Here is a 27,131-nt window from a genome sequence, read left to right as displayed (position 1 = left end):
CTCTCCTTCCCGTTGTTCAGAGATGACCGATCGCCATTCGTCGGTTGGCAGGGCGCGCGGCGGGTCATTATGTTTTTGATCGATAGAATAGAAGTGGTTAGATTGTTCAAATCCCCCGATTACTGAATCGCTAGTACGCACCGTCACGCCGCGCTTTATGCCCGCACGACGACGTCGTCTTGCGGTACGTCGGTACCTGACCCAAAAACGCGACGAAAAAGCAGGCCTCCGATACTCGAATGGATAAGCGCGGCAGGCAGGAAGAGGGAGTCGAGGGAGGAGGAACGGTCCGAGCAAATGCTACGCGACCTTTGGACACGGTCCGGCCAATCCTCTTGGCTCCCTGCCCGGGTCCGTTGGGCACAGGCAGAGCCAGTGGCTAGGCAGCTAGCAGAGGACGCGATCAATGGGCTGTTGCCCGATGGCAACGGAGTGGCAGGGCGCGTCGTGCTCGTGCCCAGAGTCTTCTGCAGACAGAGCGAGCGAGTACAAGGGCGCAACTACCGCCGGGATGGACGTGTGCTACGCCCAATGGCAATGGGGGCGCGGGGTCCGTAGACGTTAGGTGCGGGGAGAGGAGGTTCGTACATGGCTGCTTGCAACTGTTGCGTGGTGCCTTATCTGGATTCGATTCTAGAAGGGGAGGGGAGGGGGGAGGAGCCGGTTGGTCGATTGGACTGGGGTTGTTAATTGCTGCTCTCCATCGATCGTCTCATGATTAAGGAAGGATAGGACAGGGCCGGTGCCGTACTGACGAGTTGAGTACAGTTACGACGCGAACGGACGAACAGTGGGGCGTCGCTGTGATGATGATGCCATTCCCCTCCGTCCTGTGATGATGGCATGCCCTTCGTCATCATGGGTCGTGCCGGGCCGCCGAGGCAGCAGAATGTGGGTGTGTGTGAGGCCACGGGAGAGGGTCCGGATTAACAGCAGTTCGTGAAGGTTGGCAGCTGCCAGTCATCTGCACAAACAGCCACAACACAGGAGAATCGGATATGAGCAGAGCAGAGCAGATGGAGATTAGCGAGTGCTGCGGTTCGTGTTTTGTACATGGTGGGCCATTTTGCCCCACTACTCCGAATGGGCCAACTTATGGCCCATTTTAAGTCCACAAGGCAGCTGATGGCAGTCGACAAATGGCCTTCACGTAGGTCGCATGGACCGAAGAGAGAAAGATCAACAAGACTTGAAAAATAAGTCATTCAGCTGGATAGGACTGAAGCAAGTCTCTATTCTCAAAATAAATCCTGTCCATCAAACAAATAGTGCATATCACTCGAACGGGGAGCTCAAACTCAAACATGCAGTCATTCATCTGGACAGAAGGACTCAAGTCCCAATCAACATTTCTTTGTTCGCACACCCTCTTACACACGTTGTCCATCAAACAGGTAGTGCATACCACTCGACTGAGCCACAACAAATGACAATAACCACACGTACAAGTTATTTTTTTTACATCTTCCTGAAGGAAGCTCGAACAGTTCTGTACCAAGAAACCATAAAGTCAACCATGTCACGAACCCGTAAGAAAATGAACGAACCAACCACTAAACTGCACAAAAACCTGTAACTTCCCACACTATCTTACACAAATGAAAAGAGAAACCAAAACCACCAGAGTTAGCGTCTATTTGCCATACTGAAGGAGCTGACTTTCATTGGTGTAGCGACCACGAGAGGAGCCTCAGGAGAGTCACTAGTCGCGAACTTCTCATGCATGAAGCGGCTGTCAACGATTGATTCATCCTTGAGGACTACCTTGTAGCAGTAGCAGCTTTTGAGGCCCTGTTGATCACGGTAGCATTCATGCTTGCTGTCCTTGACTTGCTGAAAGTTCCATACCACACTGAATTTGCCGACTGTAGCAACGAGATGCTTTTCCTGATTTCCATTCTCTGTAACCTGAGGAAGTAATTGGGATACATAGGAACAATGATCAGAATGAATGCTGAAGAAATTGAGAAATCACAAGCCAATTTACAAGCAAATGATCACAAGGAAATAGCAGCCGCTAGTAGATGAGTGTGCATGAGTGCAATTCGTTGTGGTGTGCACCGGACCATTAACCCATTACCTATGCAATCACTGTAATTGGAATAGCAAATCACCATTAAATGCTATGAGAAATACCAAACGAGGATACATTTGAAGGTGGTCTTTTAAGCAAGCTTATTTTTCGCCTTCTCAGTTGTTGAAGGCTGTACTCAAGTTTATGCACATGAATATAATTTGACTGGAAAATGGCAGATAAGTAACACAATTATATGACCCCTACAAACTGATACTTCTTACTGAAGTCATGCAGTCTAAAACTCTAAATTGACATGGATTACAAAATAATCAGTTAATACTAGATTTTACACTTCGAAATAAACATGAATTACAGCTAAAATACATAGAACACTCAACACTGTGAAAACAAGTTCTTTCCCCTTGTAAACTGGTATTTAATTTGGTAAGGATATACGTCTTGTGACAATAATGTGGTCGGATTCCACAGTTACAGCAAGTTTACTAAACAACAGCCATTATGGATACAAAACATTGCATATATTAGTTAGTGCAATAATAAACTGTTACTACGACCAATACCGGAGAAATCTAGATAATTTGCTTAGCATGCGCATCTGAATAAGTTTTCTATTTAATTTAACTAGATTAGCAATAGGAACAACTATTATTATGTGCTCAAAATAGAACTTACCCATGAGAACTGCCCACCATGGAACTTGTTGTCAGTCCCTGCCAAAATTGAATCCAATGGGGTGAGCTTCAGCAACCTTGGCGCAGCAATCCTATTTCCCATTCGACCACTGAACCCAGTCTTTTCTTTCCCATCCTTGTCCTTAAAGATTGTGCAGATTAAAATCAAGTATGTATCAGTTGTGCCCAAAATCCATTTCCCATCGTAAGTAACATCAACATGTGTAATTGGGGACCCAAGCCCTGGGAATGCCGTCTTTGCCATTCGCATTGAGCTCTTTGAATAGAGTCGGATCTTGCCATCCACCGAACCAACAACAATTGAACCGTCCCCAGTACTTGCAAAGCACTGGAAATTGGTGCCCCGCGAGAACTGATGACCCTGTGACCAGTTCAGCACCGGCGACTCTGATGAGCTACCAATTGTCTGCACCCTGCCTCTGGCATCGCGCATGTCCCACCTGCACAACCGGTTATCGTCCAGACCCAAGAATGTCGATCCGGAGGGGTCCAGCTGCGCAGCCTTACTGTCATTGGCAATGTCTCGCATTGTGATGTCAGTTCCATCCTTCTTGAACCGCCATTCGGCCACAACCTTCCCAGTCTCAATATCAACATGGTGGACGCCATTAGAATGCAGAGCCTCTCCTGGGCTCATCAGCAGCATGTTAGTCTCGCCGCGCATCAGGAGGGCCTTCTTCGGCATCGAGTACGCGCTCCCACTGACGCCGCGGCCACCTGAGATCCTCACCGACGCGCCCTTCCCGTGCAAGCCGTGCCGGAAGTTCTTGACAACCTGTATCCCGGCGCCGCCGACCAAGAAGCTGTTGTCAAGCGCCCCCAGCGCGAGGCTCTGGATGCTGTCACCGTCGCCGGCCTCCTCCTCGAACTCCTTAAGCAGGTCCCTCGCTGGTGCCGCGACGGGAGGGGTGAGGCTTTCCTCGGCGTCGGCCCAAACGGCGTCGTCGGCCTCGTCGGGGCGCGCCCACGCGGCGAAGTCAGCGCCGAACACCTCCTTCCGGCCCTCATCCGTGGCCTCGACCCCGTACGTGTTCTCGAAGAGGCACCGGTCGTAGTCCACCCGGAACCGGCGGAATTCGGCGTCGGTGGGCAGTCGTAGAGCCCACACGGAGCCGCCCGCGGCGAAGTCCACCCGGCGCTGAGCAGGGTTCGTCTTGAGCTGGAGCGCCGAGTCCACGGGCGCGGAGACCCGCGGCCCCGGGCCGACCTCCAGGAACCACCTGGGGGAGGAGGTGTCGTCGCTCGCCTTGTCGACGAAGGCGTAGCTCGCGCGGCGCTCGTCGAGCACCCAGCGCGCGGAGGGCGTGGCCCCGCCGACGTGGAGGTAGAGCTTGGCGGCCGTGGGGCGCTGGTACTTGAGATCGAGCGACCGGAGCTTGGCGTCGATGGCCTCAAGCGACGCGGGGGTGGCGGTGCGGAGGAGGTCGTCGTCGCGCTGGCCCGCGCTCGCGGCGGGGTCGGAGATGGGGGATCGGGCGTCGTAGTCCTCCTCCCCGTACTCCTCCTCCTCGTCGGAGGAGGTGAGGTCGATGTCCTCGCGGCTGTGGGAGCCGCCCATGGCGGTTGCGGTGGAGGGGAATTCGGCGCGCGCGGGGGTTGCGAGGTGCGTGCGGTGCGGGAGAGGAGATCGTGAATTCGTGACCGGGGGCGGGGAAAGTGAGGTCGGAGCGGCGGGGAGCGTGTATAAGTACGCTGCGGGGCTGTGGAGCGTGGATGTGGGGGACGCGGGGACGGCAGGGGATGGTCGGTGCGTGCGCCGGACGCGACGCGCCCCACGCGCCGGGCACGGCGAGGTGGTTTGCTTCGCGAAGGGGGTGAATGGATTTGCTTCTTTTTTCTTCTTTTTGTTTTTTTTATTTTACACAAGAAAAGGAAAGGGAGGAAGGGAACCAGGAAGAGAGAATTTCTTATCTGGCCTAAAAAAATGGTGCTTCCCTATTTGGCCCTCAAAAAACAAATTTGACCTATTTGGCCCTCTTTTTTATCATTCATCCCTTATTTGCCCCTTCCGTCCACTTGACAGTTGTGGACTGCAAAAAATACCTCTTTGCCCCTGGCGAAAATTAAATTACAGCATGCCTTATTTGACCCCGCCGAAAATTATAGCATGGCTTATTCGACCCCCTTCACAAAACAACAACAAATTGCATATCTACTGAACATGTGGTACTTCCAAATATCCTGGTGGGTACTGCTTTCAAATCTCATCAACCAAATCCTTCAAATTAGTTCTCACTGTCAATACCCTTCTCAAACAAAAACAACTGACATCCTTTCTAGTTTTTTCCTCTTATTTGACCCCCCCCCCTGAAAATGCATGCCTTATTTGCCCCCTGTATAAGACAACAGTTTGCATATCTACTTCCAAATATCCCGATGGGTCCTGCTCTCAAATCTCATCAACCAAGTCCCTCAAATTAGTTGTCACTGTCAATACTCTTCTCAAAACAAAAACAACGGCCATCCTTTCTAGTTTTTCCCCTATTGCCAAACAATTTAATTTTCAGCAAATAACTTGATTTTGAATCCATCCCGACGCCCTACACGCCGCAGCCTAGTCGGCGAGCGCCCGAGGCTCGTGGCCTAGCCTGCACGTGCCCGACGCTCCGTGGCTTGGCCGGCCGTGATGACTCCTCCCTTTGCCTGATTGGCCGCCGCCACGACACCTCTTCCCCATCCATCGTCGACCAAGATCGCCGCCTGCTCGTCTTGCCGCCACCTGCCCACCTCGACGCCGCCGCCACCGCTGATTTGGATCGGTTCCTGGTGGTAGCAGTGGATAGGGTTTGAGATGTTTCATGGGAGAGATGGGGAAGTGACTCTTTAGTCTTTAGTGGGATCTCCTATTTCGTGGGGTCCAATCATGCCTTGGGTCCATCTGTCGAGCAGTGTGGTGATACACGGGCATAATGGTCCATTTTGGAAAATTATGACGGGAGAATAGCAAAACTGAAGGAACGTCGACTGAAGGGCCAAATAAGGCATGAAAGATAAGAAGAGGGCAAAATAAGTAAATTTTGGTTTCTGAGGGCCAGATAAGGAAGCGTCATCTGTTTTAGGGCCAAATAGGGAATTCTTTGAAGTAGGAAAGCACTGGTGACCGTTGGGCCGGGCCTGGAGAAAATCATTTGCCTTGCGTGCTGGGCTGAGAAACCACAAGGCCCACGTCAATATACGGCTCGCGTGAACGCCTGATATATGGCGACCCGGCCGCCCGTCCGTGTCTCTCTTTCGTATCGCCTCCACACCGAACCAGAAGCTTCGCTTCACTCCTCCCTCCGCCGCCGCCGCACCTGCAGCCGCCGCGGGCGGGAACTTGCCCTTGGCCGTGCCGATTCCACGCGCCCGCTCCCGTCTTATCTCGGCGAAGGTAACCCCAAATCTCTCCGATCTCGTATCACGTCTAGCTCTGCATTAGTTAGTCACCCTAGATTTCGGAACCCTAGAAACGTATCTGTTGGTTTTTGTCGCCGTCTCCTCTCGATTCGAGCACTGGGCGGGCGATTTTGTAGTTGGTTTGGTCGGCAGTGGTGATTCGATTCGCTAGAGGTTTTTTCTTTTGAGTGATCATACCGTGCCAATCTCGCGGTTGAGCATGAGTACTGTCGTTAACATGCGACTGCTTGTTAGCTCCACTGTTCCGCAGTGTGAATAGAATTACCTCCTTGGTTTAGGCTAGCTTTGCTCTCAAGGATTGGAGATTGTTTCGTCTTCCCATTATGATTCTGACTACTATTGCTGGAAAATTGTGATGTTTCAAATCTTTATCTGCAACAGCAAATCATCAGCTAGTACGCCTTTGTTGAACACAAAAATACATATCATTGAATTACGAATCAAGGCGCTATTAATTCTCTGGATATTGTGGCACATGGTGTCTGTGTGACGTGGGGAGGTTCTTGATTGATTTATGTCCCTTACCTTTATTTTAGACATGAAAATTGTTTGTGAATGAGTTCTCTCGGTTAATTATTTGAGAATACAAATTTTAATTACCTCAAATGTTCTTTTGACTAAATTCAGGAATCTGTTCACAATGGCCCGCGTCTATGTTGGCAACTTGGATGCCCGGGTGACTTCTGGGGAACTTGAAGACGAGTTTCGTGTGTTTGGAGTTCTGCGAAGGTAACTTTTGTTCAGACTTTCTTCTTGTATAACAGTGTTTATGTTGCAGTAATGATTCATGATGTTTTAGAGATTAATGAGTTCACTAACATATTGGGGAGGGCAATGGTGCATATCCAACTTGATTTCTGCTCCCTCGTTGTTGATTAAATGTTTGCGTTGAGCTTGAAAGGATCAAATCCCTTCCAGTTCATTAGACTTGTTTCGTACAATGTGATATTTCACTTTCTAAAGGCTCCGAATGGCTGGCGAAATTTATTGGTTATCATCCGCATATAGAAATTTTTCATATTTAGAGGTACTTTGTAATGCTATGCTCATCGTTCAGTCCCTTCCAATGTTGTTTTCTTTTATAAAAAGTGTTTCCTGATTGGAGGTATTCATTGATACTTATGTTCATGTGGGTTCTAGTGAGCCGATCAGTTGTACCTGTTGCATATCCTTTGTGACTTGTTGCTTTACAAGATGTAGTTTGAAGTTGTTTCTTCTATGGCAATTTGCTAACTATTGTTCCTAATGCAGTGTCTGGGTTGCGCGTAAACCCCCGGGCTTTGCATTTATTGATTTTGATGACAGGCGCGATGCGGAGGATGCGATTCGTGATCTAGATGGTATGTAGTAGTGCGTTTTGGTTGAGCTTGCTTCAAGCTTTGCCTGTGCATTATTTAACTTTTTGCGAAATTTCCTGAAATTGTTTGATCAGACATGTAAAGCTCGCTTCCCAGTTTTAACCTTGTTTGGGTGAATGAAGCAATAATTTAGTCATTCTGGAGTTGCATTTTGTTACTCGTTGTTTAGGCCTTATTTATAGCTGGCATTAACTATACTTTGACGCATGGTTTCTAAATAGGTAAGAATGGATGGAGAGTTGAGCTATCTCGTAATTCCAGTGGTCGTGGTGGCCGTGATCGGTATGGTGGATCTGAGTCGAAGTGCTATGAGTGTGGTGAGACTGGGCACTTTGCGCGTGAATGTCGTCTGCGTGTTGGCTCTGGAGGCCTAGGCAGTGGAAGACGTCGCAGCAGGAGCAGGAGCAGGAGCAGGAGCCGCAGCCGCAGCCCCAGATACCGCAGAAGTCCAAGCTATAGTAGAAGGTAACCAGGTTTTTCTTTTTGTTTAGCTTTGTATGTTTTGGTTTGGGTAAATTAACTCTCAACTTTATTGTTAAACCTTAGTTGTTTATTTCTTTCTTTGGAAACTGCTATCGCTTTGATTTAATGCCCTCCTATTGCCGATTCATCATGGGCTTGGCGAGTCTGCTATTTGCTTCTACTTTGCCCAATTGATTGTCATTTACCAGGCTTCTCTAATTCTTTTTTTTTTAAAGTTACGTCGTACAAAGCTCTGACTTAGTTAACTACTCTGCTTGCAGAAGCTATAGCCCTCGGTATCGCTCTCCAAGGCGCCGTAGTCCTTCGCCAGCTCGTGGACGCAGCTATAGCAGGTCGCCGTAGTACAACCACGACTGATATGTATCTCCCTATGTTAATGGGTAATGCAAATCAGTGAAATCTTCAATTCTAAGTTGCTAGACAGATTTATAGAGCTTACTATATCTTACATTGCCGCATGCTGTTTTGCAGAGATAATGATGCCAGTACTGGTGACCTGAAGCCCGTGCCTGATTATAGTTCTGTGTGAGAACTTGCTCCTTGGTTTGGCTGCCAGGAACAAATTCAGAACTGTCGTCAACTGCATGACTTCAGTTCAGGTTTACAACTTTATCTAGCTTATTGTGATTGTCTTGATTATGTCATTAAAAGATATTAAGATTTGGATGTATTATGCAACTAAGACATTACCTTTCTTCTGTGTGTTAAAAAGGCGTGTTCTGCTTAAACGACTCGGCCCTCTACGGCTCTCAGTTGTAGTCTGCATGGTTTTGTTCCTCCATTCTTCGCACGCCTTTGTCTGCAAACGAATGCCAATCTTCCATTACTCCCTGCCTTCGATGTCTCATCAAGTCATCATGACTGATTCTTCACCGAAGATGCTACTTCGTCACAAATTAGTAATATCCCTTTTCTTGAAATAGTTAATAAGGTTTGGGTGTACTGAGAACTAACAAATGCAGCTTGCGAAAGAAATAGGACCATTGATTTTCTTCATAGAACAAGAACTCCACATCATATTGCTTGCGCTGCCGTGTGAAAATAAATCTACAACTGTGCATGCTGGGGATTGGGTTGAATGAAGTGTGGCCTTCAGCTGCACCTAGTTGGGCATTCAAGGACAGCACAGCCTTCGACTTGTTGGTCTTATTCACTGTGCTTTTGGTTTTTCAATTTCTGTTCACTGCTTTCTTCCTTCACTGCACCACTGCCATTGGGTAGCCTTCTTTGCCTTATATGTTGTGCTGTCGTGGTAAGTTTTTGTTCATGCCTTCAGCTGTTTTCTTTTCTCATCAGTGTTGTCCGACATTTTGCTAGAGTTCGCTTCAATTGTAGTATATAATATATTTCCTCTAGGTAATTGTAATTTTATGCAAGTTCCCAACGTTCAGATATGAGGTATGATCTTGAATGAGGACCTTTCCAATGTTCCCTATAATGATCAACTTCTTTTTGGCAGTGCTGGGCTAACCCTCATCTCTGCAATGTGCCCCTGCCCTTTTCGTCCTGTTGACATTCAGTTGTTACATCAGTTGTACTTTTGTGCACTCATGTTACGCCTTAAGCCTACTTTTCCTTATGCGCTATATTTGGTATAAAATGATGTAAGGTCTGTGTTGCTTATGGTTGTTCTAATTGATCTTTCCATTGCTTTATCACGTGGCGTAGCCATAGAGGAAGTGCACTGATGAGTTAACTAGTTAGCCTTACCTCTATCCTTATCCGATTTACCCTTGTGTTTCTGCCGTTTTGGTCGTTCAACTTTTGTGAAGTATGACCAAATCTGGTGCCCCATCAGGCAATTCAGCTTTATTACTTATATGCTAGAATCATCGCCCACTTCTTTTTATGGTGCGACTTCCTGGTGCGACTTAGGTTGGTTTTGGCATTTGGGGCAATCGTGTTTCGTTGTGTCATATTTCGTGGCTCGGTCTTTGGATTCAGCTAGTCTGCTCAGTGCCAAGCTTGTTTTTCCTGCGCTGTGTATACGGTATATTACGCTTGTGTACATGTGTTGGCTACCTAGTTCAGACTGTGTGAGCTTCCACGGACTGTTTGGCAAGGCATGCCGTGCCGCACATGGGCACATGTTGGTCTTACTGAGCTGATGAAGCGTCTCATTACACCTTAGCTGTATTTCTGGTATATACAGAGACCGGTAGGGTTGTGCGATATATTATTAGTTGCCGTCATTGTCTCTTTTGTTCGTTTGGAGCCTTGCTACTATCGGACTGGAGCCTCACGTCGCAGCCACACCTGCTTGCTGGCTTGCTGCTTTGAACGTCTACCAAGCTCCCAAATAAAATCGCTATGGAGCACAGGGCCTGTTCGCTACCGAGTCCTGACCCGAGGGAGGAGAGGGGGAGAGGTGCCTCTCTCGGTTCGCCCCTCTGGGGTTTCGACAAGCTGCCGTGCGCGGCGTGGATGGCAATATGGCATGACGCGTGTGCGCTCCGGCACCAGCTGCAGCCTGCATCACGCTCGCCACGATACCTTTCGGCTTTCCCCTCCAGGCCTCCACGCGAGGTCGTGTAGTCAGATCGGTTTCCTTGGCCGTCGCGCCGGGTACGGCAGGCGGACGCGGCAATTTGCTTGTTTGCTCGTGATCCGCATCCGCTTGCCCGATGACGCGAGTTTCTGAATTCTGAGTGCGTTGCATGAAAAATATCCGGTTTCCTGTGCGATGCTCGGTGCCGCCACTTTTGCTATGCGGTCTGGTGTGACTGTCTGAGGCTGACCGCTTTTGTTTCGGTTCAATTCAACGGATAATCATGCGCTTTTATGGCGCCAAATCATCAGGGACCGAGACAAGCAGCACGTACTGCTGGGTGCTCGCCGCATTTAACAAAGAAGCGAGCTGGCCCGGAAGGCGAAGTGGAAAGCGATGCCCTTTCCGGCTCCACGGCAGGAGAAAGGGCAGGCGCATCCGGTGGTGTCGCTCGCGCGTCGGACAAATGGTAGCGGCCACTGTTCGTTGACCTGCTTTTCACTGAATGCATTTCGGGTCGTGTTCGTATCTGATGAAGTTGCCAGCTCACTGCACATTTCCTGCTGATTGACTTGACTATGCGACAATTTTACCTCTAACATATACGTATGGGTTAGTATCTTCCTGAATCTACCGCTCCTGCTTGTACTATATTTACGATCTGCATATCCTAAATTTTGCATTACGACGCGTATCCTACTGGGTGTACTGGGTGGAAGGTCAGTCGCAGAATCGCTGACAGCCATTAGCTGCTGCATTTGGTACTAATTGGTAGTGTACTGGGTAGGGTTGTGTGCATCATTAGGTTGGATGTATGTGCGTTTATGAGCATCTGCGTATGTGATTTACCAGCGGTCTCAAGCAGGCTCCTCGTTGGTCGCGAGTCCTCCAGTCCAGTGACCATGCCAGTCCAATACGGCAATACTAGTAAGGGGCACGTCATCTCCTTGCAACGGTTTCAACCTCCTCGCAAGTTAGGGCAGGTCCGACAGATGCCGTCACCGTGTCAAGTAGCCGAGGCTGAAAAAAACGTCCTCGATCTCGTGTCGCTTGATTCGTTTGCTTTCTTCAGCCAATCGCGATTGATTTTCGAAGCCCGTTCCATTTTAAAAACTAGACCTTTAAATCTCTACCAATATTAGGACGAGCATATGTACGTAAATAAATTTTATTAGGAAGCCCTCCATAGTCAAACCCGTTTCAGATGCCATGCCCAACATGTCTCCGGTTTGTTATCACTTATCAGCACTAGTCTTCCCCCCGGCGACCACTTGCCTTGCCCACCACCTCTTCTCAATTCTCACCACCATCGTCGCCGAACCCCAGAAAGAAAAAACTCCATTTACCGCCGCTCTTAGCACTAAACACAGTGAAAACTACCCCACTAACCCCCAGGTTTTAACCCGAAGCCCGTCTATTAGCGGCGTCTAATAAAGTAATTAAGCCACAGGCGAAGCATCCGCATCCCCCGGGAGTTTCCGCTCCCACGCCCGCCCCGCCTCCCTCCTTCCTCGAACTCCTCGCCGCCGGCTCTTCCCAACTCCGCCGACTCGCCTCGCTGTCCTCCCTGCCCCCTGCCTCCTCCTGATCCCAGATTCGCCTGGCCGGTCTCCGGCGCCTCGCCGGCGGCCGGGTCGTCGCCCTCACCGCTGGCGCCTGCCACTACCAAACGAGCCCGTCCTCGCCTGGCCGCGCCACCGAGCGCTCCTTGAGAGTTGACTACCTCCACCGAAGCACGCCGGCTCGAATACCCCTCTGTAGTTCCCCTCTCCATCCTCCTCCACTGCCGCCGCCACTGTAGCCACGTCCGGGCTTGTACAGGAAGTGCAGATCCATTCGGAGGTAGTCGGGCGCATTTCTCCTTTTGTTGGTAAGGAAGCAGCTGGATGGATCGTTCTGAGGGTCAGTTCTAGTCTTCAGTTTATTTGCTACGAGTAATCAGATACAAGTCTTCCATTCCGGGATGGATTGCGATTTGTTCGCTGCGTGGTGGAGCAGCAGCACCAGATTATTCTCCAGAATTTTTCGGGGGTCGTCTGATCCCCCGGGGCCGGCGCCAATGAAGCCAGCAATACCGCTCCACCAGAAGCAGGCGGGGCTCGCTGCTAGCAAGCTCGGTGTGGGGACCTCGAAGAAGCACAGGGCTTTTGTAGCGGGCGATGAGCAGTGGTACAAGAAGATTTTCGATCCGTCAAGCGACTTCATCTTGACATGGAACCGCGTCTTCCTCGTCTCCTGCTTCGCCGCACTATTTATAGACCCTCTCTACTTCTATGTTCCCAAGATCACCTACGGTAGCTCGGTTTCTTGTGTTGGGACAGACATCCATTTAGCCGTCATTGTCACTTTCCTCCGATCAGTTGCTGATTTGTTATATGTCCTGCACATCATAATCAAGTTCAGAACAGCGTATATCAATCCGAGCGCGACTCTGAGGGTGTTTGGAAGAGGAGATCTTGTCACGAATCCCAAGGAAATTGCATGGAAGTATTTGAGATCTGACTTTGCAGTTGATGTGGTGGCTGCATTGCCTTTGCCACAGGTAACTGGGTACTCTATTTTTTTGGTTCTTGGTAACTCGAGTGTTACTAGTGCTAATGATCCTTGGTGTTAGGCTGTATGTCTTTAGTATTTGTTATGATTGATATTATTTTAGGTAACTGTTGACTGTAATGTTGATACAAATATGGTACAGAATGGACAAAGTTCATTGCGATGTTGCAATTCAAAATATGATGTGAATAAATACTATATGTAGATAGTATGTGTTAGTGCTGCGCAGGTCATGCTTTAATTACAATACCTTGCTTGTTCAACCATTTTATCTCCAACCTGGCCCTGATTGTTTGTTGTTTCAAAAGAAGGCATTACGTAAAAGATTTTGCTTTTGCTAAATAGATGACACTTAAGTTTCACCATGATAATCTTTAGTTCTTTACCCCGAAATAAATGTTACTTAATATTCTAAATGTCACTTAGAGATATTGTAGATGTTAAGAGATAATTGCTTAGCTTCATATGACACCCCTTGAATTTGTTCATAAGATTTATGTTGGATTTAGTGACCGGCAGTCCACCAGGGGGTTACCCAGGTGATAGATTTGTAGGCGGGGGAGATCGTAAGACCAAGAACTCGAATGGTAACACAGAGACGCAAGGTTTGGATAGGTTTGGACCTCCGGAGAGTAATACTCTACGTCCTGTATTCTGGTGGATTGTATTGCTAGTATGGGATGCGATGAGTTGAGGTACCCTCGGGGGGCGTCCCTGGCCACCTTATATAGGCTGATGACCTAGTGTTACAATCGGATAAGATCTAATCCTAGTTGGTTGTTACATGAAAAGCAATCTGAGTCGGACTACAACAAGTATCCCGCAATATCTGGGCAGAATCCGTTCGCCCGGCCTCCGAGCTTGTGCTCCACGTATCTTCATGCCTTGGCCCGCACGGCGTGGTCGGGTGGGCCCACCTGTCAGGGCCGACTAGTATCCTGGTCGGTGGGGACCTGTGGATACCCTTATCCCTCAATTTATAAGTACATCTATTCTTTCTTTTCGAAACAAGCACATTGATTCCGATAGGTATTCTGTTGTTGTAGCATCATTGCCAAACACACATGCTGCTTCTTCATGTCTTTGTTTATTCCTGTTTATAGGTTGATTCTTAACTCCGTGTTAGTTTGTTGGTTACGATTTTAATAGTTACTATAATAGACTCTTAAATATGGAACTTGATTCTTAACTCCGTGTTAGTTTGTTGGTTACGATTTTAATAGTTACTATAATAGACTCTTAAATATGGAACTTCTTTAATGATGTAGTTCCTTCTCATTCAGCTATATATGCCTTAGAGACAGGAATACTCTCACACCTCAAAACACTGTGTCTTAACTTCTTATGCCAAATTTTATCTGGACAGCTGTGAATATCATGATCATTTAAGAAGAAAGAAAAAAACCACAGGGTATTAGGTGTGTTAAATATGGGAAGTAAAGGAACTCACTTTTGGTTAACATATACCTCACTTTGGACTATACCTTTTGCTTACTTATCTTCACTTTCTCTGCAGATCATTATCTGGTTTGTGATACCAGCTATAAAGTATTCCACTTCTGAACATAACAATAACATTCTGGTGCTTATAGTTCTTGCTCAGTATCTCCCAAGGTTGTATCTCATATTCCCCTTAACCTATGAAATTGTCAAAACTACTGGAGTTGTTGCCAAGACTGCTTGGGAAGGGGCTGCATACAACCTGGTGCTCTATCTGATAGCTAGTCATGTATGATATACATATACACAATTGGAATCTTTCATCATTTTCTATCTTGTATAGAAAATTTCACGAGATAGATGTGACTCAGAGTTTTCATCCCGTGTTCCTCTTCTCTCAGGTTCTCGGTGCACTGTGGTATTTGCTATCTGTCGATCGCCAGACAGCCTGCTGGAAGAAGAATTGCAGGGATGAAACTGGTTGTGATATTAAGTTCCTAGATTGTGATGACACCCCAGATAGTACTTGGGCAAACACCACTACCATCTTCAGTAACTGTAATGCTAGCAATACCTCCATCAGTTTTGATTTTGGCATGTTCCTGCCTGCATTGATGAATCAAGCACCTGCTGAACGTTTTGTAATGAAGTATTTCTATTCCCTCTGGTGGGGTTTGCAGAATTTAAGGTATTTCCTATTTCCTAAGCACACATTTTCATATCTAATCAATTGGAGTTCCTAATGGATAAACCAGTTATCGTTTAATCCCACTGTATGGGTGGGTTGGGGACCTCAGCAAGAACACTTAATATAATTTATTTAACAAACTATTAGGATCTTGCCCTTTTAATTGTAATTGTAGGTTTGGTGTTTAATTGCTATAAAGTTCAACCGAGTTCTTTAGTGTGGTCATAGTTTTTACTTAGCAGTTCTAAGTTAATAACCTAATATATGGTTTTAATGACATGATATATATTTCTTTCATTTTCCAAACAGCTGCTATGGCCAGACTCTTACTGTGAGTACCTATCTTGGTGAGACTCTGTATTGTATATTCTTGGCAGTACTTGGTCTTGTCTTGTTTGCGCATTTGATTGGAAATGTGCAGGTACTTTTTATCCGCACCTCATTGTACTCTTTATATTGTAGAAGCTCATGTAACATCAATTTATTGTTTTAAATGATGTATTTATTTGAACATTCCTTTGGAACATTCTGAGTTAATGTGACAATTATTTTGAAGACCTACCTGCAATCTATCACTGTGAGGGTTGAGGAATGGAGATTAAAGCAAAGAGATACTGAGGAGTGGATGAGACACCGCCAACTGCCTCATGAACTGCGGGAAAGGGTGAGACGATTTATCCAGTACAAGTGGCTTGCCACTCGGGGTGTGAATGAAGAGTCAATATTGCAGGCCCTACCAGCAGATCTTCGGCGTGACATTAAGCGCCACCTTTGCTTGGGTCTTGTTCGACGGGTAAATTCTTTTATATGTACATTCCAAGCAAATGTTTGAAACTACTATGTTTGTCTTATTGATGATGGATAATTGCACAATGTTTCTGTAGATACCTAACTTCTAGAAGTATGCGTCACATTGCCAGTGTCACGAACGCAATTTGCTCCTTGTATAAAATATACAGCATTCATTTTACCGTAGACAGGCTGGTGATAGACTGATAGTGGCTTCTAATAAGAGCTGAAAAAAATCTTTGGTAAATCAAATTCTTGCTAAAACGGATGTTATGACCCTGTTTACATTGTTAAGAAGAAATGTGTTCCTCCTTGATGGCTATTGCATATCGATCTTTCTGCGAAGTAGAGAATTTAGCATTCTGCACTTATGAGCTCCAAAAAGTACTGTACCATCCCAATATTACTGAGAGTCCAGGGCCCAGATGATAAATTTTAGCAATCCATATGCACTTCTCTTTCCAAAAACGAAAATCGCTACTAATTTGTACTAAAGATCGCCTTATGCTTTATTGTGTGCTAACCCCTCATCGTATTGCAATGTTTCAGGTTCCATTTTTCTCCCAGATGGATGATCAGCTTCTTGATGCCATCTGTGAGCGTCTTGTATCATCACTTTGCACAAAGGGCACGCATATCGTCCGTGAGGGTGACCCAGTGACTGAGATGCTCTTTATCATTCGTGGGAAACTGGAAAGCTCCACAACGAATGGTGGCCGCTCGGGCTTCTTCAATTCAATCACTCTAAAACCTGGTGATTTCTGTGGCGAGGAACTTCTTGGATGGGCTCTTGCCCCGAAGCCTACCACCAACTTGCCTTCATCCACTCGGACCGTGAAGGCACTCATAGAAGTAGAAGCCTTTGCCCTCCAGGCTGAGGATCTCAAGTTTGTTGCCAATCAGTTCAGGCGGCTGCACAGCAAGAAGTTGCAGCACACTTTCCGGTACTACTCGCACCACTGGCGAACTTGGGCCTCGTGCTTCATCCAAGCTGCTTGGCGGCGGTACAAGAGGAGGAAGATGGCAAAGGACTTGAGTATGAGGGAGTCATTCAATTCCGTCAGATTAGATGAAGTGGATGAGGAAGATGAATCTCCACCCAAGAATAGCCTCGCACTCAAATTCATAGCTAGGACTAGGAAAGCGCCTCAGAGAACGAAGGAATTGCCAAAGCTAAGGAAGCCAGACGAACCGGATTTCTCAGCTGAACCTGATGACTAAGGTCCTATGCTACATTCGTGGTTATTTCTGCATCTGCTGCTGACTCTGCTGCCAGTTGCTCTATTTACGCATGACACGGGGCTACAAGCCAACTTGATACAATGAATTGAATTGGGTGTTGATGCGAGGAAGGTAACTCAAAGCTCGAAATGCGATGACGCTTCTGACTGAGATAGGTTGAACGGTTGTAAGTTAACTAGATGTTGTTCTGGTGTTATCATGTTGTAAATTCAGACGCCCTGTGCCTATAGAATTCTTGAAACCGAAGAAAAGTACATTATTTACATAGACTGATAGCTTACGAATCTAACATTGAAGCCTGTGAGTACGTTGCCTGTAACTGTGGAGTCTGTAAATTGTAAGGCTGGATGTATTTCTTTCGGGAAAAAAAAAATGTTGCACCACACAGATTGCTGTGTCAGATGCCTGTGTATCTGTGGTCAGAAGGCCATAATGTAATATCACGCACACTGCACACACATCCATCCCTGCTTCAGAGGTTGTAAATTTTACAAAAAAAAATGATACCAAATGAGTATTGCTGCATGCTACTTATTATGTGTTATGCTCCATTCCATGTTGGTGGCTTGGTTGCGGAGAAGATCCCTGCACAAAATCTCGTTCGAGAAGGAGAAGCTATTGCAGGATTTTGGATGGGAACCCGAACCGGGGCCAGCCTGCATGAAGCTGGGCCCTGGGGGCGCCGTCACGTTGCCTTGCCCATGTGCGACACCCACATGTGCCAGGCGGAACGGCCTTGCCGGCCGTTGCTCGGCTACGCGCGCAGGGACCCGGCGACAGAGCTGACGACACGCGCATCTCGTCGGCTGCTCCTCTGAAAAGGAGACTAGGAGAGTGAGGCGGGGCACTGGACCAGCCCATGCGGCCACGCTGCATGGCTGACGGCTCCTATAATTGTGATGCGATTCTACAGATGCTACTAGTAGGCCGCGCCATTGCTTTGTTTCGGTACAAGCCTACAAGGTCACAACGACTACTAGGACTGGACTGCGCGAGGTCGCTGCTCGATCACTCACCTTTCTTCTTCTTCCTCTCTCACTCTCCTCTCAGAAAGAAAAAAGAAAAGTAAAGACAAGAAGGAAATCCTCTCCTACGGTACATATGCAATAATGAAGCCCACGTCCGATCCCTTTGCACGCACGGAGCCTGGAGCCGTGTCAGCATGCTGCGTGTAGAGTAAACAAACAAAAACCAACTCGCCCGGCCGCCGGCGCCTTGATCGAGCTGGCGAGAAGCGGCCAACAGCAAGCACCTTATTATTTTTAGTTGTTGACGTGCATCATGCTACCCATGCCGTGGTGATGACCAATGTACGTCTCCTCTCTCATGCATGTGTCTGATCAGTGTGCGGTGTGGCATATAGTTGTTGCATGCTGATGATTTGCACGGCGATACAGTACGCACATGCCAGGCCGGCACACTTTCCGTATCCGTCTCCCCAATACGCCACACGTACTTGTCACGTAGCCCAAAAAGTTGGCCTGCCCCGTCCGTTCCGTCGTCCTGGACCGCCTCGCCTCGATACCCTAGCTCCGATCCCCGGGCGTCCACACATTGCGTGTCCGTCGACCAGGGACCAGCAAAGCTCAGAGATAATGGCTTTAAAAACGGTTTGCAAGCCATATCCGCCAGATGATCCAAAGCCTTCTCTCGCTCGTATGGGCGCTTTCACCTGCAAGCAACTAACGATGGCTAGCATGCTCCTCTATGACCAGATGTCCAGATATATGTAACTGTTGTGCTCCAGTACGTACGTGCAGATCCTGCCAGTGATGTAGCCAAGACAGAGGAGAGTAGTTCCATCCTGTTCCGAGATATCCGCCCCACTGCACTGAGGCACTGACCCGGCCACATGCGCGTAGAGCTATCGTGTCTAACCGATCCGTCGCGTCAGTGATAACGAAGAGCCAAATAATTGCTGGTTATGTGTCCACCATGCAGCCACACCATTTCGCTGCTCTTCGAGATATCTTCCCCGCTGCAAACGGCCTTTCTGATCAGGAGCTGCTACAGCTCACCGCTCAGGCGTCGGCCGCCCTCACTGCGTGACCGAGCCCGTTTGCTCCCTCTCTGTTGTAATCCTCAATGGACCAGCCTAATCACAACATTTTGGTTTGGAACGTTCGTGGGTTGAATGCTCGCTGCCGTAGAGACGCAATGCGAACGATGATAGGAGACGCAAACATAACAGTGGCGTGTCTCCAAGAGACCAAGCTGCAAGACGTCTCGCGTTTTCTTGCCTGCGAGATGCTTGGCCAGCGTTTCACAAGCTTCGCGCAGCTCCCGTCTACGGGTGCAAGTGGTGGCATCCTCGTCGCGTGTAGAGGCCCGGAGGTTTCATGCTACACCGTTCACACTGGCCGGTTTTCCATCACCGTGAACATCGCCCTGGCACGTCAGATGATCAATGGAGTTTCGTCAGATCATCCCCGAAGGACGCCGTGCAATTGTTAGCTGAAATCACTCAAGAAGGGTGGCTCTGATGCACCTCCGGGGCCAAACATTTAGCGGCAGTAGGCTGACCGGCACCGACAGGAGCTCCGGATCACCAACTCTGATTTTTGTCATCGGTGCTTGCATCTTTTGCGTAATGTAAGCTAAACGATGAACGAAAACTGTGTGCGTGCGATTTGGATAAGCTCGCGTTGTACATTTTTTTCTTCTTAATACAAAGATATATAGCTCTCCTGCGTATTCACGAAAAAATTGCTGGTTATGTTGCTTTTGTCGTGCACGTACATCTGCTGACATGGGTCACTTGCACTGCCCACCCGGCCTTTACTCGTTGCACTATATATACACGACGACGCTCGTTTTGGTCCAGCACCGGCAATGACTTGCTCGAGGGGTCCGCACTCATCACGTCTGCTCTAGTGCACTGTGCACATGACGGCATGAGGCCACCAGTGATCGATGAAGCTAACATGGTACGGTAGCTAGGTATTCTTGGCTTGGATCGGATCTGATCCGGACACCTGTTTGTCGAGATATCACCATGTATCTTCTTGTCAGTGGAAATTCCAGGCGACCACAATTATTGCTTGCGCGGCTTAGGGTCTCGTTACGTTGATTATAACCTATACTCCAATGCATGTCCAGCCCGTGGCGACACATATGACTTCTTGCTAACTGCGTGTTAGGCTAGTCCGAGTGCGATGAATTGTTTCATCGCACTGTTTCCAAGGATGTCACATCATCCCATGAGGTATATTCTTATGAATGAAACAGAGAGTCCCAGTGTATAGTTTCATTTCACGATTTCATAGGATGACCATGATATTTAATTGTGAGGTATGTGATTGGATATGGTTAGATGAAATGAAACTCTATAGCCCCCAATGCAAGTTTCATAGTCTTGGAAACAGTGTATACACAGTTTCATCATGATGAAACTCCTTCCCTCTTTCACTTCATAACTATCATGCCATGTCATCACATATGCTGATATGTCACTGTATTTAATGTGCATAAAACCTCTATGAAACCCCCACTGGGATTAGCCTTAGCTCGTCAAATAATAATACGGATCAAATTAGTCCACACTATATGTGTCTTCCTGCTAATTGCATGCGCCTATTTTAGGGAATAAATATATTTCCTACACTAGTACAGAAATCATTTGCAGGAGAGGTAAACAGCGACGAACGCCTACTACTTTTCGCATCTAATAATTACTATTTGCAGGAGCGGGCGACGAGCTGACCATGCTGTTGCCATGACCTACCCCTGGATGGAAATAGTTCTTTGCCGGAGGGGTCCGTGGCATCAGTTGCCCCTGCAAAGTCTTGCTACATTTATTTTATAAAAAAAATCCGCCAAATCATATAAGATTGTATGCAATTTAATCTTCGCGCAATTCTAATTGATGTATTTCGACTTGCAAATACTCATATAGAAGAGTAGCTCTCTTCGCTTGTAGAAACATCAACTAAACAAACTCAACGGCCGGAGAGAGTGAATCAGTAAATCTTTGTTCTGTTTTGGCCTCTGTGTGATTGTATTTACCCTTCTCGTGCTACTCCCGTAGGCTGGCTAGGAACCCTAGCCACTTCAGCCCCGTGGGCCCCAAAAATGATTTTTGTGTGTATGCGTCATGCATGATGAAACTCTCTTTGGCAGTTTATCAATTCACTCATTCTGCATGCCGCTCGAGCAAAATTTTGATTCTGCATGCGTCGATTTGGAGGAGCCCTCTGACGAAAAACACCCAAACGCAAGTACACGCCCAGCCGCGAGCCGCCAGACGCCAGGTCACGTCCTCCTCTCGTAACCGCCTAGGCGAAGCCGCTACACGCTGGCGCACGGGGGAGCCCGGAGCCCCACCCCGCCACGCTGCTCGGGCCCGCACGTCAGCCTCCCGTCCGCGTCCAGTGAGAGCCAACTGGCCCCGCTCCGACTATGAGCAGCTCGCGTAGTCGCCGGCCGCGTGCGCGGCGCACGCGGCCTCCCTTCCCTTATTTCAGCGCCCGCCCGCCCCCATCCCCCCGCCGCCGCACCACGCCTTCCAAACCCTGCCATTGAAAACATTCCCACTCGTCTACGTACAAGCGGATTGCACTCCCCAAAACCCGGCCATTAACACGCGTGAGAGGCGGGCGTGATGGCGGCGGCGGCGGACTGGAAGGAGGAGCAGTCGGTGGTGGAGGACGGAGACATCGAGGACTGCCTGCTCGGCGGAGTCCGCGGCGGCAGCGACGACGAGGCGGAGGCGGAAGCGGGGTCGTTGAACTCCCAGCGGTGGCCGCGGAGCTTCCGGTGCGTGCGCGGCTCGCTCTCTCTCCTCAATCTTGTTTCATCTTTGTCCTGGAGTACGTCAGGAATAGAGGAAGTGCTCGCGCTTCGAAAAGGATTTAATGATGTTGTTCTTGGCTCGGAATGCAACGGGCGATCTTTTTCGAAAACGATTTTTTTTCTTGGCTCGGAATGCAATGGGTGATCTTTTTCGAAAACGATTTTTTTTTCTTGGCTCGGAATGCGTGGACGATCTAGTTCGGAAACGATTTTGTTATTGGCTCGGAATGCGCGGGTGATCTTGTTCGAAAACGATTAAACGATCTCCTTCATCTGTGAGACGCCGTTTTTTTTTTTCAGGGAAGCTACTGACTCCTTCACAATTGCTGCGCCTCCGGGCTTCGGTCACCTGGGCGGCGGTGACGGCAGTGGCCTGGGCTCTGACCTGAAGCTGCCCCTTTTGTCGGACAAGCCAGAGGGGAAGCAAGATTCAGTCAAGAACTTCCTAGCAGAACCTTTGGTTTCGGTGCTAAGTGATGGGAAGCTCACAGATAATTTGAAACAAGCTGCAACAGCCCCAATCACCCAGGGATGCAGCCTAACACAAACTGTATTCAATGGTATAGTGCTATCTCTGCATTATATACTACTGTAAACGAAAATGACACTTATTTTCCTAGGATTGGACAAGTCTCATATTTTTTTCCTTTTAAATTTTTTTAATTCACCTTTCCTTTGTTGGCAGGGGTCAACGTGCTTGCTGGTATTGGCATTTTCTCTGCTCCATACACGATTAGTGAGGCCGGATGGGCCAGCCTTGTGGTTCTGGCTTTTTTCGCTATTGTTTGCTGCTACACTGGGGTTCTTCTCAAGTATTGCTTTGAGAGCAAAGATGGTGTTAAAACCTTTCCAGACATTGGAGAGGCAGCCTTTGGGAGGATCGGTCGTCTTCTCATTTCTGTAAGTCCTGTTTATTTATTATATAAAATGACTCGGGGAAAATTTATCTGATATGCTAGAGAATCTCCGAACAAGTTTCTCACCAGACTTCCTTATCAATGGATAACAAGTGAAAAACAACAACAGTCAATAGATGTTTGCAAGCTTTTGCAATAGATTAGTGGTTTATATATTTTCTTAACCACTGTCTCACGTTGTATAGATGAAATAGAATCGTTCCAATATCTCATTTCTACCGAGTTCCTGACCATTTGATGCTTATGTTTTTGTCTCTGCAGATTGTTCTGTATACAGAGCTATATGTAAGCAACTCATTTTGCTAGTTTCTGTTGTGCAAATTTTTCATCCAGAGCAAAACACAGTATCACTTCATGTTTTTACACTAGAATCACCTATATATTTTATTGCAGTCCTTTTGTGTGGAGTTCATTAATTTGGAAGGTGATAATTTAGCATCAATATTCACAAGCACCACTTTTGATTGGCATGGAATTCATGCTGACGGGAAGCACTTCTTTGGAGTGTTATTTGCTCTCGTTGTCTTGCCAAGTGTATGGTTGCGTGATCTTCGAGTGATATCTTATGTTTCAGGTTTCACTGCAACCAATTTCATTTTTCCCACTTTATCACCAATAATATTAAGATAGCGTGTTGATTAACATGCCCTAATTGTTTGTCCAGCTGGTGGTGTGTTTGCAACTCTTCTGGTTTTCCTATCCGTTGGTTTAGTTGGTGCTACCAGCAGCGCAGGATTCCATATGACGGGGAAAGCAGTGAAGTGGGATGGTATACCCTTTGCTATTGGGATTTATGGTTTTTGTTATGCTGGGCACTCGGTATTTCCAAATATCTACCAATCAATGTCCGATCGCTCACAATTCAACAAGGCACTGTACATATGGTAGGTAACTCGGTATCAAGTAGTAAGTTCATTCTGATATTGGTGACTTATTCGATCTTCAATAATGAAATGTCTGAATGTTCTGAATAATATTTGGTGTCGTTCAGTTTTGCAATTTGCACGACCATATATGGTGCTATTGCTGTTATCGGCTATCTCATGTTTGGAGACAAGACTCTATCACAAATAACATTGAATCTTCCAAAAGATTCATTTGCTTCAAAAGTTGCACTGTGGACCACGGTAAATGTTGTTTATTTGCCTTGTTCAGTTCCCAAGATACCTTTGTGTTCCTTCATCTATAACCCTTATTGTACCCCGTTTTTTTTCTTTCCAGGTGATTATTCCTTTCACGAAGTATCCTTATACGCTTTAGTTATCAGACTTTGGACACTTGAAGCTTCTGGGATTACATTGTGTTTGTCGATGTCTCCAACTCCTATTTCAGATTGCTTCCTCCTTAAATGCATGCAGATATTCTATAGTGATAAACCCATTGGCTCGGAGTATAGAAGAGTTGCGTCCAGCAGGGTTTCTTACTGATAGAGTCTTCTCTGTTACTCTGAGGACTGCCCTTGTTGCATCAACTGTATGCATTGCCTTTCTCCTGCCATTCTTTGGTATGTAAGCGCTCCATTTTCTATAAGTGTTGATTCCTGTCTGCATCTGTAGTCATGAGTAATTTTGGTATTTTCAGCATTGTTAATGTATTGAAACCGCTGTGGGTCCTGTTTTGGAAGCTTTCAGAAAGCATGCTTTCTTTTATTCTTCAGAAACACAATTCAATCTTTAGTGTCGCTCATCTTGAGCAGGTTCAGAAGCTATAGAATGAGAAAATGATTCACTTGCTGTTAAAGGGAGCAAGAATTCTGTTTAACTGTTATTAGGCCGAGATATTTTCTAAAAACTACAAAGGAGACCCATGCATCTTCAATTTTGGTGAGGTTAATTTCTTTGTTGTTTATCAATGTATAACATCTGAGTTGTGTTGCCCATTATTGCAGGTCTTGTGATGGCTCTCATTGGATCTCTCCTTAGTATACTTGTGGTATGTTGCTTCAGTTCACTTTTCAGCCTGTATGATCACAATCACAAGTCACAATTCCTTAATAGTCATGCTAGTTTAGTAATATCAAATGCACGAAAAAAATTGGAAAGGCAAAAGATAACTGTAATGAAACAAAGGTAGATCGTCCTTCTATCTCGTTGTACATATCTTTTTTTAAAGAAAAAAAAAGCATGCTCTTCTGTATACTACATCTGAATAGCAAGCAAAGGTGTGCTAACTGATTGATGAAGCCTCATTTCAGCATCATATTACGCGACAACAGCGGTCTTTTCAGTTATTATAGTGTGACATTCCACCAGCACACGGATGATGAACAGAGCGACAGACGTGTTCTCTTCTCTCTAACACTGATCGCCTATCATTTACAGGCGCTCATCATGCCCGCCCTGTGCTTCCTGAAGATCGCTCGGAATAAAGCGACACGCTCGCAGGTAAACATCTGGGCTTCAAGACATGCAAACAGCTGAATCTTAACAATGACTTGCCTGGTTATTTCTCACTCTGCTGCAACTGTTGAAGGTCATCGCAAGCGTCGTCACCGTGGTGCTGGGCACCGTCTGTGCCGTTCTCGGGACGTACAACTCGATCGTCAAGATTGCTGAGAACTACTGAGAAGAAGCATCCAAGTTTGAGGCACAGGACGCGTCCAAGTCTTCCATGACCCGTACGTCGCGCCGGCGCAGGGCGCCATCGTGCCCTGTAACCCCGTACGTCTTTGATCGTGCATAGTGCAAACTGTGTTTTCGGTCTGTCGTCAGTGACCCAACGCCTGTACAGGGCACCATCGTGCCCTGTAGGCCTGTAATAAGAGGGGGGATCCTGTGTCTGTCTGTCTGTCTGACCGTGTTTTATGAAGACTTCAGTGTGCCTGTATCAAAAAAATAAAAAATAAAAATCGTGGACGCGCGGGCTCGGCCCATAGCGCTGGGTTGAAGGAATTCTGTGGGCCGACCCTGCCTGCGTCCCAGGCTCTCGGCCTGCCTGGAGGACGATATACCACCTTTCCGGGCTGGGCTTCACGCCACCTTCCTCGAGTCGGACAAAAATCCGTCGAGTAAACTGCAAGTCACCGGCTGCTAGTTTGCTTCTGTTGATGAAGTGATGAGGCGTTAACGACGTGGAGGATAACGATCCCCGCTCGCTCGCAATCTCTTGTCGGCATTTCCTTGCTTGCTTCGCAAAACTCCACACGCCCGACCCGATCAAAGATGTCGCACATCCCTGAACTGAATCACACCCAGCGCACGAACCCACTGATGAATGTCTCGCGACGGGTTGGGTAATCTGATCGACGACGACGCGTAACATGGCGGCAGATCGCATCCATGGCGGTGATCTGGTCTCTCGCCGAAATCCCGCATCTCGTCGTTCCGGGAGAAGCAACAAGCAGAGCCAACGGAGCTTTTGCGCTTTATGCAGCAGGGTCCGCGTGCCCGGACCCCAAGTTGCCCGTTACAGCAGGGCCGCCGACCGCACACCCCGCCGCTTTCCCGATTGGGCCATTTGGAGCCTTGCTCTCTCGCACCGCCCCGAAAGCTTGTCGTGTATTGTGTAGCCACCCTCGTAGCATGTGTAGTCTCCAGCCTTATGATCGTCAGAGAGATAAGCTAGAAAACCCGTTGCGATCGCCTGTCATGGAGGAGATTGAACAAGACTCGCCAGCTGCCGAGGCTCCTTGTCCCGGCCCTGCACTTGCGGGGCGCGGTCACATGACCGTGCTCCGTCCGAGTCATGGAGATACCATTTGTTTCGTCGCATGTGTGGGCAGGTCGCCCCGGTCGGTCGCTTCACCTGCCATTTTCGTTTTGCTGGAGGCATTCGTCAAATCCGCTGCACGATTGCAATTTTATACGGATTGTTCGTTGGATATTATTGTCCGCTGAAACAGCTCGCGGAGGTATTTTGGAGAGAATTGGCTGCCAGTGCGGATTTGTCGCAACTGTTTCAACAAGGTGAACTCAGAGGGAGATCGAAACAATTAACTTTCGTAGAAAATCAGCAAAAAAAGAAAAGGAAGAAATAGCACACAGCAATGGGCCGAAACATTTCGGGGTAAAGAATTTGAGGCCCAGTAACAAACTCGGCTCGGAAAGCCCGTGAGAAGTTACGCGCGCACCATGATATGTCCAGGACCCCAGGTCCGTCGGGGACGTGTGCTCCGCCAGGCGCCAGCTCATCTCTCCTCCCGAACTTGCTAAAGTTTACCGCCATACTCAGACAGCAATCAGCCGCGGCGGCCCCACCACCCCGCTCGCGACGTTTGGCGGCGCCACGTGCACCCGCGGCCCACGCGCCAGTGGCAC

The 27,131-nt window shown here is 47.7% G+C and overlaps 4 protein-coding genes across 5 annotated transcripts; 3 read left to right on the top strand and 1 right to left on the bottom strand.

Annotated features, from left to right (window-relative positions):
• Positions 1 to 1,319: 1,319 nt before the first annotated feature.
• LOC117840917 (protein CYPRO4) lies at positions 1,320 to 4,401 on the bottom strand. The gene is made up of 2 exons (XM_034721468.2): positions 2,711 to 4,401; positions 1,320 to 1,908 (listed from the first exon to the last, which is right to left on the bottom strand). The coding sequence occupies exons 1-2, from the start codon at positions 4,286 to 4,288 to the stop codon at positions 1,627 to 1,629; spliced, it is 1,860 nt and encodes a 619-aa protein (XP_034577359.1). The 5' UTR covers positions 4,289 to 4,401; the 3' UTR covers positions 1,320 to 1,626.
• A 1,539-nt stretch (positions 4,402 to 5,940) lies between these two features.
• On the top strand, positions 5,941 to 9,425 carry LOC117840907 (serine/arginine-rich splicing factor RSZ21). 2 transcript variants are annotated; one of them, XR_004637113.2, is made up of 7 exons: positions 5,941 to 6,100; positions 6,754 to 6,855; positions 7,378 to 7,466; positions 7,706 to 7,949; positions 8,228 to 8,347; positions 8,439 to 8,566; positions 8,680 to 9,425. XR_004637113.2 is itself a non-coding variant. In XM_034721452.2 (6 exons), the coding sequence occupies exons 2-5, from the start codon at positions 6,767 to 6,769 to the stop codon at positions 8,307 to 8,309; spliced, it is 504 nt and encodes a 167-aa protein (XP_034577343.1). In that variant the 5' UTR covers positions 5,941 to 6,100; positions 6,754 to 6,766; the 3' UTR covers positions 8,310 to 8,347; positions 8,439 to 8,661. The 2 variants fall into 2 exon arrangements, 1 of the variants encoding a protein (XP_034577343.1); XM_034721452.2 differs by lacking the exon at positions 8,680 to 9,425 and having other exon boundaries at positions 8,439 to 8,661.
• Positions 9,426 to 12,175: 2,750 nt separating this feature from the next.
• Positions 12,176 to 17,567, top strand: LOC117840900 (cyclic nucleotide-gated ion channel 17). The gene is made up of 6 exons (XM_034721440.2): positions 12,176 to 12,997; positions 14,525 to 14,737; positions 14,850 to 15,136; positions 15,446 to 15,557; positions 15,693 to 15,929; positions 16,475 to 17,567. Exons 1-6 carry the CDS (start codon positions 12,419 to 12,421, stop codon positions 17,144 to 17,146), a joined length of 2,100 nt encoding a protein of 699 aa, XP_034577331.1. The 5' UTR covers positions 12,176 to 12,418; the 3' UTR covers positions 17,147 to 17,567.
• Positions 17,568 to 21,643: 4,076 nt separating this feature from the next.
• LOC117850747 (amino acid transporter AVT1A) lies at positions 21,644 to 25,766 on the top strand. Its single transcript, XM_034732645.2, has 12 exons — positions 21,644 to 21,922; positions 22,259 to 22,518; positions 22,644 to 22,858; positions 23,137 to 23,160; positions 23,269 to 23,449; positions 23,540 to 23,759; positions 23,867 to 24,002; positions 24,097 to 24,116; positions 24,234 to 24,379; positions 24,764 to 24,807; positions 25,197 to 25,259; positions 25,348 to 25,766. Exons 1-12 carry the CDS (start codon positions 21,768 to 21,770, stop codon positions 25,438 to 25,440), a joined length of 1,557 nt encoding a protein of 518 aa, XP_034588536.1. The 5' UTR covers positions 21,644 to 21,767; the 3' UTR covers positions 25,441 to 25,766.
• The last annotated feature ends 1,365 nt before the right edge of the window (positions 25,767 to 27,131 follow it).

Source organism: Setaria viridis, chromosome 1, assembly GCF_005286985.2.
Source record: "Setaria viridis chromosome 1, Setaria_viridis_v4.0, whole genome shotgun sequence".
Classification (NCBI taxonomy): Eukaryota; Viridiplantae; Streptophyta; class Magnoliopsida; order Poales; family Poaceae; genus Setaria; species Setaria viridis.
Note: the sequence above shows the minus strand (reverse complement) of the source record. Positions and strands in the feature narration are given on the sequence as shown.